Below are 15917 nucleotides of genomic sequence, written 5' to 3' on the forward strand. Positions count from 1 at the left end.
GACTGAGGGTGGGCCTCCTCCCTCGTCTGGGCTCGGGCCCCGGGGGCGGGGGTGGGTGCTGCGGTCGGGTGGGATGGGGGCAGAGGTTCGAGAAAGGAAAGAAAAGAGATGCCGGTCGGCCCCTGCGTCGTCTGCGCCATGCTGATTAGGCCCGGCCCCGCCCGCGCCTTCCCCGCCCGCGCCCCTATGCCCGGCTCCCACTTCCCTTCCCCGCCCCCGGCGCGGGTCGCGCGGGTGGATACGCAGTGGGTCCGGAGTGGCTGGCCTGGCTTGCACCCAGCCCCGAGAGGCCGCTGCCGCGTGCTTGGCGCCCGAGCTGGCTCGCGGCTGCACCACCTGGCCGCCCGCCCAGCCCTTCGTGGGTGATGCCACACGAATATCTCCACGGAGTGACATTCAAGAGTCGTGCGTTGAGCAGAGCCTGTACCTTCCTGACTCGTCGCTTTTCCAGGCTCGAATTTCCACCCGGCCTGCCCTCCTTAGATCTCTACCATCCTACTGTAAGCCAGATGTGGCAGTGTTCTTAATACTTCTGGGGCGACTCCTTCAGGCATTCGTAGAGCCATCTGGGCCACCGGAAATAATGTTTCAGAAATGAGATTAGAAGGAATAGGGTCACGTGGCGGAGAAGATGAGGCATGCAGCACAGACCACCTGTTTGCACTGTGGACCAACTTTGTCCTGTCTGGTCTCTTCATGGGATGGACAGATTTTTCTTTTTCTTTTCCTTTTTTTTTTAAATAGATGAATAGCCAAGATGAAATGTGACGTAAAACACTTACCAGTGAAAAATCTAAATAGGTTTTGTGATTTAATTGTGATAGGATATTGACTCATCTTTTATGTTTATAGCAGCGATTTAATGAATTAATTTTTCTTAATATGAGAAGCAGTTTCCTGAATACCTTTATCATGTAATATAAATTGAGACCCCAGAGGGTAAACGTTTACTTGTTTGCTTTCTTTATACCCTACTATTTTTTTTTTACTTTATCCTGACAGAATATGTACTGGTCTTGTCTCCCTTTTTACTTCTTTTACTGTTTCCAGCCCCCAGAGTACCTTAAATCAAACTGAAAGTGTGATTCTTATAATTTCAGTCTCAGGCCTGTTTAATGTTTCCTGTAATTGAAGTTGACACCTCCCTAAAACATTCCTGGTTGAAGTTGTTTTCCCAGGCTGAAAATGTTGTTAAAACCCAGCCAACAAACAAAAAAGCACTTGGTGATGGCTAAAATTTGTGGAATATTCAGTGATAATGTTTTTGTGCCACAAAGGAGTCTTATGCCCTTAGATACATTATTTAATGTGTTGGGTTAGATGGCTCAAATTCCTCTGTAAAAAGACTAGACTTTTGTTAAATTTGCACCTCTCTTATGTTTTAAAGACTAAAATAGGTGTGCTTAATCTCATCTGGGATTCAATTTTATTTTTAACATCAGATTTATCAGGCATGTAATAAGAGTTTGAATACATGTGCCCAAACTTCAGAGAAATGTAAAATGCAGCTAGCTTTAAAAGTTATCCTTAAAGACTGCAGGATGGGAACTACTATTAAAATATATATCTTTGGTTCTGTCCCTCTTCAGTGACTTTAGTGTCCTTTATTTTCCTTTGTCAGGACATTGAACCATTCTTTTGGTTTGTTTCCCAAAAGTTTCTAGTTTCATTGTCTTTTAATAAGAAATCATCTCATAGTGCTAACTTTGAAAACACTATTTTGTCTAACGTGCTGTCCTGTTCTTCCTCTCCCTTCTCAAAAAAGAGAAAGTCAGTCTATGGAGGGAATTCTCAGGCTCAGATGCCCTGGGAGAATTGTGCCAGTAAGATAACCTTGTTTACCATATATCAAGGGGAAGTTCATGAATGGAGAATATGTTATGTCCCACCAAAAGAGCTAGTCAGGAGTAATTCAGGTATATGATAATCCTCAAAGCTTTCAATCAAGGATTTCGTTCAAGAGTGAATGCCAGCTGTCTTAAATGTGAAGAGCACTGGTCTCAAGGTTGTCAGGAAACCTTTTAATTTGGTTTAAATTTCTATTTCTTGAATGGTCTTGTTTCCAAATGTAGCTTTCTTCTTTTGATTCCTTTCATTTTGCCTTTATGTGACAAACATATCTCTTATTATGGAGGTAAGCTTCCATTTGATCCTGTTATCTTTTCTAATGCTCAGCCTCAATTAGCAGTCCACCTGGAATGCCAGCTCTCTCTCAGGACTCTGTCAGATTTTGTAGTGTTATTAACAGAAAGAACCATGTGAAAATGAAATGAGTTACCATCTTGTAAAAGACTTAGAACAATGTTTGACATATATTAAAAGTTATATAAGAGTTTATTCACTAAATGAGAATAACATTTCTTCATTTATTGTAATACCTGTCAAGGACATTGGCCTTTGAATTTCAGGCTCATACATGAGAACTTTTGTTTTTAGTTTCCAGAAAAAGTTTCCCTTGAAAATTTATTAGACATCTCAAATTACATGATCTGTGTTGTTTACCTTTTTGCCTTGCTGGTAAATAAGGTTGAAGTGAATTCAGTACTTAACCATAGCAATTTCATTGTTCATATAACTGGAGCAAGTTATTCTTACCTTGGTTCTGACTTTATATTATATTAATTTTATTTATACTGTGGAAGGTGTCAGAATGTAAGCAGGTTATCTAATTATCTTTTTTCCACAAACTCTTTGAACTGATGTGAACTCTAGACTGTACCATTTCCTTCACACACCTTTAATCTGATTTAAGTTAAAATTATATAACCAACATCTTAGTATCATATAGAATAGTGTAGTGATCTTTGCTCAGTTTTCCCTGCAGGTGTCTCATTTAATTTTGTTACCACCATTCATTCTATCCTTAAAAAAAATATTGCTTGGCTGTTTTCATTTTTAAAAAAGTTATTGTGGCCCTTCACAGTGTTATCGACTTGTGATTCCACTGATGCAGGAAACAGGCAGCAGGATCGAAAGTTCAACCAGCCCCAACAACTTAGCAAGTCCCTAAACAATTTAGCAAGATCTTATCTCAAAATAAAAATTTAAAAAAGGACTGGGGATATAGCTCAGTGGTAAAACGTCCATGAGTTCAATCCCTAGAAACTTGGGGGACTCGGGGAGAAAAAAGTTGTTATGTCTGCTTTCTTGGCTCCTCACTGGATAGAGGCTGAGGCCTTTTTGCTCCTTTACCACATATCTAAATTCTAAACAGCACATCCCTTTTTTTCAGCTTAGACTCTCATCTTTGCGTGGATAATACCTCAGCTTTTAATCCAATCTGTGTTCTCACATGTATCTCCACATATCTGATGGCATCAGATTTAAAATGTGTAACCTCATATCCATCCTTGTTCTAATTCAATCTATTTGACATACTTTTGTGAGGTTAATTTTAGAGTTTTAATTTAAAATACATTCTTCCAGAAAAACAACATGGATTGGAAGAAACATTATAGCAAACTCACAAACTAAGTTATAACATTCAGAAGCTTTGATTAACCTGCATGAATTTTTTTTTTTCTTAATAATGCTCGCATCTTCTCTGTCAAGCAGGCCATGCTTAATTCCTGTAAATCCTTGAAGTATATGTTCTTTCTTAGTTAAGGATACTTGGGAAGGGCCAGAGGAAGGGGGATGAAGGGGCATTGTTAGATTACCTTTCCTTTGAACATTTTATTTTTTAATTAGAAAAAGTGTTGTATAAGAAAGTAATTAGGCTGGAAAAATATTAGTATATGTATACTCATTACAAAATAGGTAATTCATGTGTAGTGCAGATTGAGAATATTTTATTAAAACTGATGACGATGCCAATTTTTCCCCTGTAAGATTTTCAGATCTTAAGTAATCCCAAAGAGGTGGGAAATAAGACCTCTTGCATTGCTGGTAGAATTATAAATTAGATCATTTATTTTAAGGGCAGTTTGATAGTATCTGTTAAAAAAAAATACATTCCTATTATGCAGTACTTGTTTTTGCATATCTGTTCAAAGTCTTGGTATTTGAAAGTGTATTTCTAATTGTGCCAATAAGCGTAATGCAAAATCTTTTAAATTTAAGTATAAAGTGCAACATAAGTGATTTTGGTTGGCTTCATATAGTATGGCTTTTATATTTTGATAGTTCATATCCTTAATAAATGGAAAGTGCGGGCAAAAGAAAATCATTGTTGTGAGAAATGAATTCTAGACTTAGATTTAATACTAAAACATTTCAGTAAACTTTGGATTGTGTCCATTTGACAGTACTGATAGTGAAGTTGATATGGATATTGGTAGATACAGGATAATATAGTTGGGAAATGAAAGAAAGAACCTCTTGAAATAGGTGGCAAATGCTTTGTGATCCTTATAGCAGTGTTTAATATGTAAAGGTAAGCATTCTTGCAGTTCACTTAAAATAAAATCAAGTTGAAAGTTCATCTGATTATTTCTGGTCTTCTTAACCCTTCAGTTATTTTATTTGTGATTTCCTCAATATTAATTTTTTTCTAAGTCATGGTTATTAGTTTTTTTCCCCCCCAGTGTTCAGGATTGAACCTAGGACTTTGCCACATGCTAAGCTCATGTCTACCACTGAGTTATATACCCAGCCCTTTAGTTTTGTTTTAATGGCACATGAAAATGTATAAATAACTATAATATTATTTTGCAGTCCAATATTTACATTGCTTCTATTGGCCATTGATAATTGTATGCATGATCTGTAATTAAGAAACTACATGCCACTAATTGTATTAATATTTGGATGAAGTTCACTGAAAGAGCAAAATTAGTTTCTGCATTTTAGCTTCTTGTTTTTAGACTTTTTATTATTTTATATAGAAGTTTGTCTTTCCCCAAATCAGCTAACTCAGGAAATGACTTCCAAATAGAACTTAACCTTTTTGATGAGACAGTAATGTATGGGCAAAGGGGGGTGGGTATGTTGTAGTCTGGAAAAGGCAAATGTTACCTTGAAAATTTTTCTGAAGATATTTGTAGATTTCTTTGGTTTTGAAGAATGATTAGAAAGAAATCAATAAAAAGCTATCCTTGTGATATTTGAAGTGAAGCATTGTGACTATAGAAACTGAAAGTCAAATTGTGGGATTTGCATTCTTGAAGGAACTCAGTAATATTAAATCCTATATAGATGAAGATTATAGTTACCTGTGCCTTTTACCTGCTAGTAAAAGGAATGCTTAAGAAAACTGAGGGAACAGAGATATTTCTAAATACAGTTACTAAATATGAGCATCTCTTAGGTACATAACTTTTAGGTAGAGACACAGTTATTCCAGTTTTACCCTGGAATCTATTCAGGTATAAAATTGCTTTGGTTATGAAATAGCGCATATGACTGATGACTACACTTGGCAATTTTCTGACTACCTACAACAAAGTAGAAGTAAAAATGTTAATGTGCCTTGGCTTCCTTTGGGAAGTATCTATGCTTGGTGTATGACATTATTATTGCTCACTGATTTCTGAAGAAATGTTGGTAGTGAAAGAACTGTTGATTTTGCGTAACAAATAGAAAGTTGATAGCTTTAAGGACTTGGAAATACATTTTGGTCTAATTTCTAATTAGGTTTCTAAAGATATTAAACATAATAATATTTTGAGTGACATGTATTTCCTTTGATTTTTTGGGAGGAGTTATTAAAAGAGTAAAAGCTTTCTGAAGAGCAATTTTTTAGTTGTATGAAGAAGTTATAAATTATTCAGACCTTTTAGGAATTTAGGCTAACAAAATAAGCTCAAGTGTAAAAAAAAGGTTTTATTCCCTAAAATTTTTGGTACAGTGTTCTGCATTTTGGAGAAAAATGGGGGAAAAATTATGTTCAACATTAATGGGATGGTTAAGTAAATTATGGTACATTCTTTTAAAAGTCTCCCATTTAACTATTTTTTTCAAATGTATACAGATAGGTTTGAGGGATATAAATAAATGGAATATTAAGCCAAATGTTAGAATGCAAAATTTTCTATGAAGTATGATCTCAAGTGACATTAAGCTTAAAAAAAAAATTAAAGAACAAAATAAGCCAAAATGACATTAATAGTTGAAGTTTGTGGAAATGGACACTTTATTTCCTGCCTCCTTGTAGTTAACTCTTAAGATTTCCCATTATGAGTGGGAAACTTCTAAAATAGTGGAAAAGATGCAACTTCTAAAATCTGAGGAACCTCATATATGAAATTCTAAACTTGTAAATCTACTCTGTTGTCTAGTTTGCTGACCTAATATCCTGTTTCTGGTTGTATAAGAATAGTAAGCCCCATTACGTTGGAAAAAATTGTGTCACAAATTATGAATGGATTTGTACAACTTCTGCTTATCATTATCCAATCATTCACTATTATCCTCAAACCTTAGACTTCTAAAGTTCAAAACTGTACTTGTTATTAGTCTCCTTAGAAAATGATGCGTATTTGTCTGCCATTAAAACATAGAGTTTAACATTTCTTGTTCAACTTACATTTACTATAAGGAAACATTACTATATTATGTTTATCTGTGACAGGCCAAATAGTTGATACATGCAGCTTTGTGGGCTCTATGGTTTCTTTTACAACCACTAAGGTACAAAGCAGCCGTCAATATAAGTAAATAAAGAATGTAGTTGTCTTTCTATGAAACTTCATTTAAAGATGGGTGGTGGTAATTCCTGCTCTAATTTTTCATTCCTGCACTACTCTATATTAAGTTGTAAGGAATTGTCTCCTATTCTGATTGGTCCTGTTTTGATTAAGCTTATTCTCATGTGAATTTTCTGTCTTGTATTAGGAACTGCATCTTTTTCCTGCCCTTCATTGTTTCCAATTTAGCAGTCCTTCCTCATTCTCACCTTCCATTCCTAATTATTAGCTTTTTATTTAAACAAAAGTGTGATAAAATATATGTGACATAAAATTGACCATCTTAACCATTTTTAAGGGTATGGTGGCATTCAATACTTACCTTAGGTTTTGAATTATGAACCTAGATGATTAAGTTTACATGTAAAATAAAGGTACATAAGTCCAGCGTGACTTAAGTTTATGATCTTACTTTATCAAAGAAATTTATGAAGACATCCATTTTTAAACTCAACAAACTGAGGGTCAGATTTGGAAGTGACTTTAAAGAACATCTAATTCTACCCCACTTTACATGTTTTATAAGACTCAAAGACATTAAATTACCCAATCAAATTCGTATAGTAATAGATCTTTCCCCCCTACCCCTTTTTCATGTATAGGCAGTTTAACAAAATACATTGAAGTAACTACTGTTTTGAGTTCAGGATTGGAAGAGACCTTAAAAGCCCATCTTCCTAGCTGCTTTTTAAATTTTTCCTCTTTTCTTACACAGGTTTTTACTTATTGAATACTTCCCTAACAAGAGTCCACTCCTATAGAAGGCAGCCCATTTCATTTTCAGAGCTGCTTTATCTTTCCTTGTGTGTAGCTGAAATTTGCCTTCTATTAACTTCTTCTTATATTTTTTAGTTATTCTGAATAAGTCATAAATAATGGTATCAAAGCGATTGCAGGACAGAATTCACATAATGTTTGTACTTTTGAAGGATACTTGGTTGAAGAAATTTCTAATTGGTCTAGGTGTGGTGGCACACACTGTAATCCCAGATTGGAGGCTGAGGGAGGAGGATCACAAGTTTGAGGCTAGATTCAGCAATTTAGAGACCCTGTCTCAAAATAAAAAGGATGGAGGATGTCACTCAGTGGTAAAGTGCCCTGTGTTTGATCCTCTGCATCCTATCCCCCAAGATTTTCTTATTGGAAAGACTGTGGAGCAGGACACTAATGGAACTGATTTGCCCAGGTCCTAGTCTTCCCACTTGAAATAGGTGGACTGCTTTCTGGATTAAACTTCTAAACTTGTGCCCATCTGAACAAATTGCTATTGCTATTATGGAAATCCTGACCACTCCCTCATGTCAAGCTAGTTTTTGTGGCCTGCTATTGAATAAATTTCTTCAGTAAAGTTCAATCTAAACAAAACTTTTATTTAAAATAATCTCATCCTTGCTTTGTATAGGATGTGATTTTAACAGGGCAGAACAATAATTCAGTCATTTAACCTAAGTAAATCCCCTATTTGCATTTTGGTTAGATAATTTTCAGTAAGTAAAGACCCTTGTCTTTAATATTCTTAAAGAACTCCAAGTATGCCTATTAAAATGGAGTGTTGACAACTGAGAATAGTTGGTATGGTAGAACATCTGGAGTCTGGGACTAGGAACAAACCAGCTTTCTAGGACTACTTCTGGTTTAGCTCCTTAAGAGTTGTATGACATTGGACATGTTGCTTGACTTTGAGACTCTGTTTTTACTTGTGACCCATGACAATAACCCACCTTAATTTACCTGGTAGGGTTTAGAGATAAAAAAGTAAAAGTCCATTTTTTTTTTTTTTTAAAGTAAAGTCATAGAAGATATGAGTTGTATTTTAAATTCAATCAGTGATTAGCTTTAGGGCAAAATGACTTGGCTGAAAAACATAATTTGTCACTTTGTCATGAATTCATTCTGATGTACAGTAGTATTATATGGCCAGCCATTATCAATTCAGCTTTTAACTGGCAGGTTTAATCTGCTAACTTGCTGATGGTTGATGGATATTTGTTACCAATCAGATCACTCTAAACTCAATGATAAACTGATTTAAAGACAACCCCAAATATCTTTTAAAAAATATTTTTTAATAATTTTTTTTTTTTTTTTTTTTTTTTTTTTGATGGACTTTTATTTCATTTTTATGTGGTGCTGCTTAGAATTGAACCCAGTGCCCCACATGTGCTAGGCAAGTGCTCCATCACTGAGCTACAATCCCAGCCCCCAAATGTCTTTTTAAGGGTCATAATTTTTAAATGAAGATAAGATCAGCATTCTTTTTGGTATTCAGTTAGTAGACCTCATTTTCAAGATTCCAGTTGAAAAAAATTGATCTTTTTTGATCATTTAACACATTATAATATTTATGGTAGACTGCTTTAAGAGTTCTGTGGGATTGCAAAAGAAAAAGACCCAGAAAAAATTTTGCTTTAATCTACAAGATTTTGAACTGATGGTTGATTTTGTAATATTGTTCTAATAATAAATTAGGAACTTTCTTTTATACCCCTTCACCAGTCAAACCAAAATTAAAGGCATCTCCTGTACTGCCAGTGTTATATTTCTACCACAGTACTTGTCACATTACTTATCTCTCTAGACAGTAACCTTACTAGGCTCATCCTTCCCTCCCTCCTCTCTTTCATTCTTTGTGTGCATGTGTGTGTGGGAGACACACGCAACACACACACACACACACTGAGAGAGAGAGAAAGAGACACTATGGATTGAACCCAGGAGCACTTCACCACTGAACTACACTCTCAGCCCTTTTTAGTGTTTGCTTTTGAGGCAAGGTCTCACTAAGTTGCCCAGGCTGGCCTGAGACTTGCCATCCTCCTGTCTCAGTCTCCTAAGTTGTTGGGACTACAGGATTGTGCCACTGTGCTCAGATAGGCTGTGGGTTTTTTTAGGCTAATGGAGGGGAAGGATAGGTAAAAGAGGGAACAATGTGATGGTGAAAGGATCTTAAAGGCAGAAACTAACAAATAAGAAAGAACAAAAGAGGAATGAAAACGTGTGAAACAGGATTTTTTTCATTGAATTTACTTGTCTTGTGTATATTCTATTTTAATTATTAAGTGTCATGGCCATTTTATGTTATGACATGAACAGAATCCTGTAGGGCACATTGGACTCATCAGTTATTTTTGATGATAGAGTTTCAAAGCCCGCTGTAATCTATTTTTTGTCATTAAAGCTTAAATACGCTGGGTGCGGTGGTACATATCTGTAATCTCAATGGCTTGGAAGGCTGAGGCAGAAGGATTGAGGCAGAAGCCTCAGCAACTTTTAGTGAGACTCTGAGAAATTCAGTGAGACCCTGTCTCAAAATTTAAAAAAGGACTGGGGATGTGGCTCAGTGATTAAGCATCCCTGGGTTCAATCCCCCACCTCCCCTCAAAAAAAAAAAAATACTTCTGAGAGATTTCCTAATTACTGCACAGTGTCTAGAAGCTATGGTTTTAGCCTTTGAATTTTAAAAGTTAAATACATGAATTGTGAAGACATAAAGACATTAAATTTGGGGAGAGGAAAAAGGAGTAAAACAAGAAAGATTTTTAAAAGTTAGCGGCAATATTTGCATTCTACTTGTTTACCAGACTATTGAAGCTAACTCATTCTCAGATCAGAGTCTTACCTTTAAAATGCTGAGATAGGCATTAATTTATTTTTATCAGTTTTGAAGTTTATTTGGTGAGCATTTGTTTTTAGGCATGGCTTAAATTTTTTCTCCTATGTATAAAAATTGGTTTCTTGACCAAAAGCAGGTAAATATTTACCTTTTTTTTGTAGTTATGGCAATAACATGGTCATTTTATTTTTATTTTTTGCACTATGTACCATAGGCTAAAGAAGTGTATATTTTCTTATTTACATAGCTTTTAGGCAAAGCAAATACCATTTACTGGTGTGATAAATATGTAGAAAGCTTATTCTGCAGTTTTTTGAGGTGATAAACTTCCACTATCTATAAAGTTTATCTGCCAACCCATTATCTGTAAATAGTTTGTTATTCACTGATTTTTGGACAGCTAATTCGATTTTTTCTTTAAATATTAGGTCATCAGTATTATTGGACTCTGTTTAATGGCATTAGATCAGTGCAAGATTCAGAAAACTTGTTTGTACCCTTTAAACATAATAACAGTTTAATGAGAGAACCAGTATAGTGTATTGGTAAACAGTTTGGACTCTGAATTCAGAGAAACAGAGGTTTTTAAATTCATCTCTGCTGCAGTAGAACCTTGGGGAAGTTTTCTCACGTCTCTGAGGTTGTTTCTTCCATCTGTGAAATGGAGATATAGCTACTCATTTCTTCAACAAATTATAAGTGTATTGAGTTTGTACTAGTAACTGTACTGTATTTTGTATAATATATAATAATATCTCCACCATAAGATCATTGGAGGATTAAAGTACACAGTATCTAGAACATAAAGGATCAATTAATTTTAGTTATTAAAATATTTCAGATGTACTTTTTAAGGTTGTCTAAGAGCAAAAATTGTTTCAGGGTTTATTTTCAGGCACATCATTAAATTTTTAAAATGATAATCCTATGTGTTAGTTTTTTTAAAAATATGGGGTGAAATTCATATATTTTGTGGTTAACTTTAAAAATGAAAGTTGATGTAGCAGTTTTGAAAACAAGTATTAATGATATTAATGCCAATATTAATATTTCTTTTAGGAGAAATTATATATGTGTTTGTGTGTACAAAGTATTATGTTTCTTGAACTAATTCTATTTCCCATCATCTTTTAAAATAGAAATATATGGACCTCTAATAGTATTCTGCCAAGTAATTCTATTATGAAATAATTGAATATGTGTGGTCTTATAAAGTATATGACTAGTATAGACTCTTTAAGTAATCTAGAAAATATTTAGACATCTGGAAAAGCTTTTTTCAACAGTACAAAAACATAATCTTGACAGTATTTATGCTGCGTGACAGTTTTTTTAAAAAAACAAAAATAATGCACATAATTTTCCTATAAAACTTGCCATGATTTCTGTGATTAGACTGAAGTTGACTGTATTATATTCTAAATTTAAGAAAGTGAATATTCTCTTTTCTTTCTCATATTCTCTCCCACTTTCTTGAAATACAGGTAAAGTTCTTTCCCAAAATATTTTATTCATAGACATATTGTACATGTATTTCCCCCAGACATTTTAATAACTCATGATAGGTGGGGAGGGGATTGGTCTACCTTAGATCTGTTATCCTTTAATAGTACTATAATATTTATGATAATCATTGATGTTCAGAATAATGAAATATGTTTTCAGTTTCTTAGCCAAGAAGAGAAAACATTAAATAGGTTCATTATAATTTGCTTACTTGAAAGCTTTTCAATGGATAAGAAAATTTTCTTTCCTATTTAAAAGTTTGCTTAATCTTATTATCTTATTATAATGCTAGTTTAGTTAATTAAGATTTTAATGTATTTATGGCAGTTTTTTCTGATAATCTTTATGACTGTGGAATTTGATTTGTTATATGCAAACCTACATTACTTTAGAAATAATAACTATAGCTGCCATCAATTCAGTACTTACTCTGTCAGGTAGTGTTCTACAGGTATTAAATGTACTGAGGCAATTGATCCTCAAAACAGCCCTCTCTCTCATATGAGGAAACTGAATCACAGATACACAGATAACACTAGGGTTACATAGCTGTAATTACTGCCAGGATTCAAGAACTTGCGCACTTGATCTTAAGTTACTATCCAATTCTTAATTGCTGTCTCTCCCAGATTTCACAATCAGGTTCACTATTTGAATAATAAAGATAGTTGTCACATTAAAAAGAGTAACTAACCAAAGTGTTGACTCTTAATTGGACATTTACTGAACTCTGTAATTAGTATTGGGTGATTGTATTGGACTACAATCCAGTACAATAATACTAGGTATTATTACCTTAACAGATGGGTAGTTATTAGCACACTAGAGTTGGTTATCAGGATTTCAAAACCTGAGATTAAAAAAAAAATTTTGTGTATTAATGAATCATTTTTATTTTGTTTTCAGTATGATTTCTAGTGCTACTTATTTGAGTTTGGTAAATCAGTGTTTATTATGACTGTAGTCTTAAAAATATATCAGCTATAGTCTGGTTTAATGATTATTTAATAGCATACTTAGTTAAAATCCATTAGAATGTTCACACAAGGATTAATTTTGTATTTTTTCCTCCCCTTTTAGTAAAATAAAACAGGGTCTGTTACCTAGCTTGGAAGATTTGCTGTTTTATACAATTGCGGAAGGACAAGAAAAAATACCTGTTCATAAATTTATTACAGTAAGTTTTTACATTTTTCTATCTTAACTTTGTAAGAAGTTAGTAGTACTAAATTAGTAATAGAGTAATACTGAAATGTAGTCTTAAAGGTCATATGACATATAGATTCTCACTGACACTGTTTCTCTTATTATGTTTTCGAATTTTTATCATGCTTGTTTCAAGGTAATCAGTGAAAGAAAAAGAAAGAAACTATGAGAAACTTGTCCAGAAAGTGGGTAATAGTGACACAAATGCCACATACATTTTCAAGTCTTGAATAGAAGTTTTTATGTACAGGAATAAAAACTTGTAGTTGGAATAAGCATATACATTATTTGCACTATATATTTACAAGCTCTTGTTTTTTTAAAAACAGGCACTCAAATCTACAGGATTGCGAACGTCTGATCCCAGGTTGAAAGAGTGTATGGATATGTTAAGATTAACTCTTCAAACAACATCAGATGGTGTCATGCTAGACAAAGATCTTTTTAAAAAGTAAAAATTTCTGCCAAACCTTTAATGGTGATTTGCTATGCTATATGGTGATTTTGCTTTTAAAACAAAATTGCATCTCTGAAGGCCAGTGCTGCTTCCTGTGTAACTGAAAAAGGGGGTTTAGAACATCATTTGTTTGAAGAACAGTGATGGTATACATTAAGGTTCTATATAATACACTGGGTAAAAACCAAACTTTCTTTAAATCTATTGTAAGAAATGTAGCCATGGATATTTCCAATATATCTTACCTAGAGATTGCATTTAGTTTGAATAGAACACATCCTTTGTCCTGTTGTTGCTTATGTTGATCTCCAGTTCATCTACATGCCTTGCAGGCTTTCTCAGCATAATTTCTAGTTCTTTCCATGAGATGATTTAGATGACATCATAAAATGAGAGGGCTTCAGACAGCCCTGTATTCCTTAGTTGTACATATGTGCATTGTCTGCTTCCCTCCTTTCTTCAGATGTATTAATGCATAGGTTTTTGGCAATTTTCATTTTCCTTGAATCAGTTAAGAACTAAAGACAGCTTTGGAGCTTAAGATCTTGACTGAGTATTGGAAGTTAAGTCTTGAAAATAATTTGGCATTCTATATTGTATGTCTTTATTATTTATCTTGATTTATGTGTTCCTATTAGTTTAATTATTGAAGATATAACGGACAACATGTTTGTAATGGATACTAAAGAGTCAGATAGTATTTTAAACTATTAATAGTTGAGTGGAAGCTAGCATAAAGCTGAAAGTATTTATATAAGATGTAGGTTTTGGTAGAGATGGATCTGAAGAATTTCTGCATCTACTTTGAAAGTTTATTTGGGGAACTGGATGATTTGTCCAAGATAATCTCCTGGGAATATCCTGGAATATTAACTAATCTAAAGGGATAAGTATTTAACTAGGGTTCTCTGAAATGTCCTGACATGCTGGGAAGTGCTGCTGACAGTTTTGGATTCTTTTCTTTTCCCTGGGAGGTTCTTGGTTCTGTTAGCTCAGCTGACCTTTATACACATCGACTTTATATAGGTCCACTTTGCAATTGATGTTAGAAATTTTTGAGTCTACAGAAGGAATTTGTGGAGACAAGAAATTTATTTCTAGATATATTTGTACCTTTGCGTTAAGACATATTATTGTTAGTGTTCATGAGTTGTCTCTGTAAAGTACTCTTGATTAGGGTGCCTTTTAGGAAGTTATTTTGGCTTATTCTGAGCATAGTTATTCAAGAGATATAAGTAGATCTGTGGATATCATGGGAAACTGGCTTTGGAATTTAAAATGGAAGCAGTATTTTACACATTTAATACTGTTTAAAATGTTTTGTGTCTTATAAACATGTTGGTATGCTTAAATATGAAATTTAAAGCAATTTCATATTCTGATTATGAAGCCAGGAAACCACAATCATTTAGTTTTCTATCTGTTATTACATTAGAAGATAATAATTACCATAATTTAAAGTAATATGGGCAGTTCCCAACTTAGCAGTTGCTTAGTGGCATATATAAGCAAGCCATAGGCATAAGATTTTTTTTTTCATTCCTACAATGAAGTGACTGTACCTCTGAATAGTAACCTTTACAGGTCACCTGGAAGGGTGATATTTCCAGAGAAATTCCTTTTCTGTTTTCAATCATAAGTAGTTACCTAGCTAGTGTAGCTAGAAACTGTCTCACCTCTCTGTAGTTGGGGAAGAGATGTTAAAACATGGAATTCATTTTCCCAGAGAAATAACATTTATAAAGGTGGGAAAGTTTGGTTGAAGTCAAAAGTGTAGGGACTTTACTTAAAATGCATTGTAGGTTAATGTATTTAGTCTTTGTATGTAATCTTTTTTTTTTTTTAAACGGGGAAAATGACTTCTAAAATACCTTTTTTAGAATATAATCTATTTGAAAGTTGGAGACTGCCTGTACCCATCTATGTAGTCAATTGTCTTTAATGCTAATAATTCTTAAAACTAATAGAAGTAGAAATTTTTGTGTTGAAAATGAATTCTTTATTTGTTCATGCATTTTTTTAACCTTCTAGATATTGGAATTATTTTTATATATGATAGTAATTATTTGGTCTTTTTGGATTTTGGAAAAAGTGAATGAACGGTTTTTGCATTTTGTATATTTTATAGTTTTCTAAAAAAGTTTATTATTATGTTATTTTACTAAAGAAAAATTTTGTGAGAAGTGTTTTGTAGAACATTGATGCACATTATAGTTGTTAAACATAAATATTTAAGTAAAGCGGGAAATAAAGTGACTATTCCCAGTTCACAGATAAGAAAATTGAATAAAGCAGAGAGAAAGATATCACTTTCTGAAAGGCATAAACAGCTCTTCTTCAGCACTCATCTTACATGACTTCTAATTTTTTGGATAGGTTGATGAAATCTATATTGAAATAACCGACAAGAAAAACCTTAATATTTGGAAACTCATCAGTATACAGTTAGGTACTCTTGTGAGAGGTAAAATTTGTTGGTCATATACTAGGGAAGGCTGTTTCTACAGCT

General features: G+C 33.8%; 1 protein-coding gene and 1 long non-coding RNA gene across 6 annotated transcripts in view; both read left to right on the forward strand.

Annotated features, from left to right (window-relative positions):
• The window catches only part of Gls (glutaminase), a 74634-nt gene that overhangs the window by 896 nt on the left and 57821 nt on the right, over positions 1-15917 (forward strand). For 4 of the 5 annotated variants that reach the window (XM_048808192.1, XM_048808191.1, XM_048808193.1 and 1 more), the window contains exons 2-3: positions 12826-12922; positions 13281-13402. In XM_048808192.1, the coding sequence (XP_048664149.1) occupies positions 12826-12922; positions 13281-13402 (219 nt within the window). Of the gene's footprint in view, positions 1-12825; positions 12923-13280; positions 13403-15917 lie in introns of those variants that run through there. The other variant, XM_048808195.1, reaches the window with a different exon arrangement.
• Positions 32-7284, forward strand: LOC125618159. Its single transcript, XR_007349406.1, has 3 exons — positions 32-1907; positions 5640-5641; positions 7274-7284. It is a non-coding gene; the product is annotated as an uncharacterized LOC125618159 (long non-coding RNA).

Source organism: Marmota marmota, unplaced genomic scaffold (assembly GCF_001458135.2).
Source record: "Marmota marmota marmota unplaced genomic scaffold, marMar, whole genome shotgun sequence".
In the NCBI taxonomy this organism is placed as follows: Eukaryota; Metazoa; Chordata; class Mammalia; order Rodentia; family Sciuridae; genus Marmota; species Marmota marmota.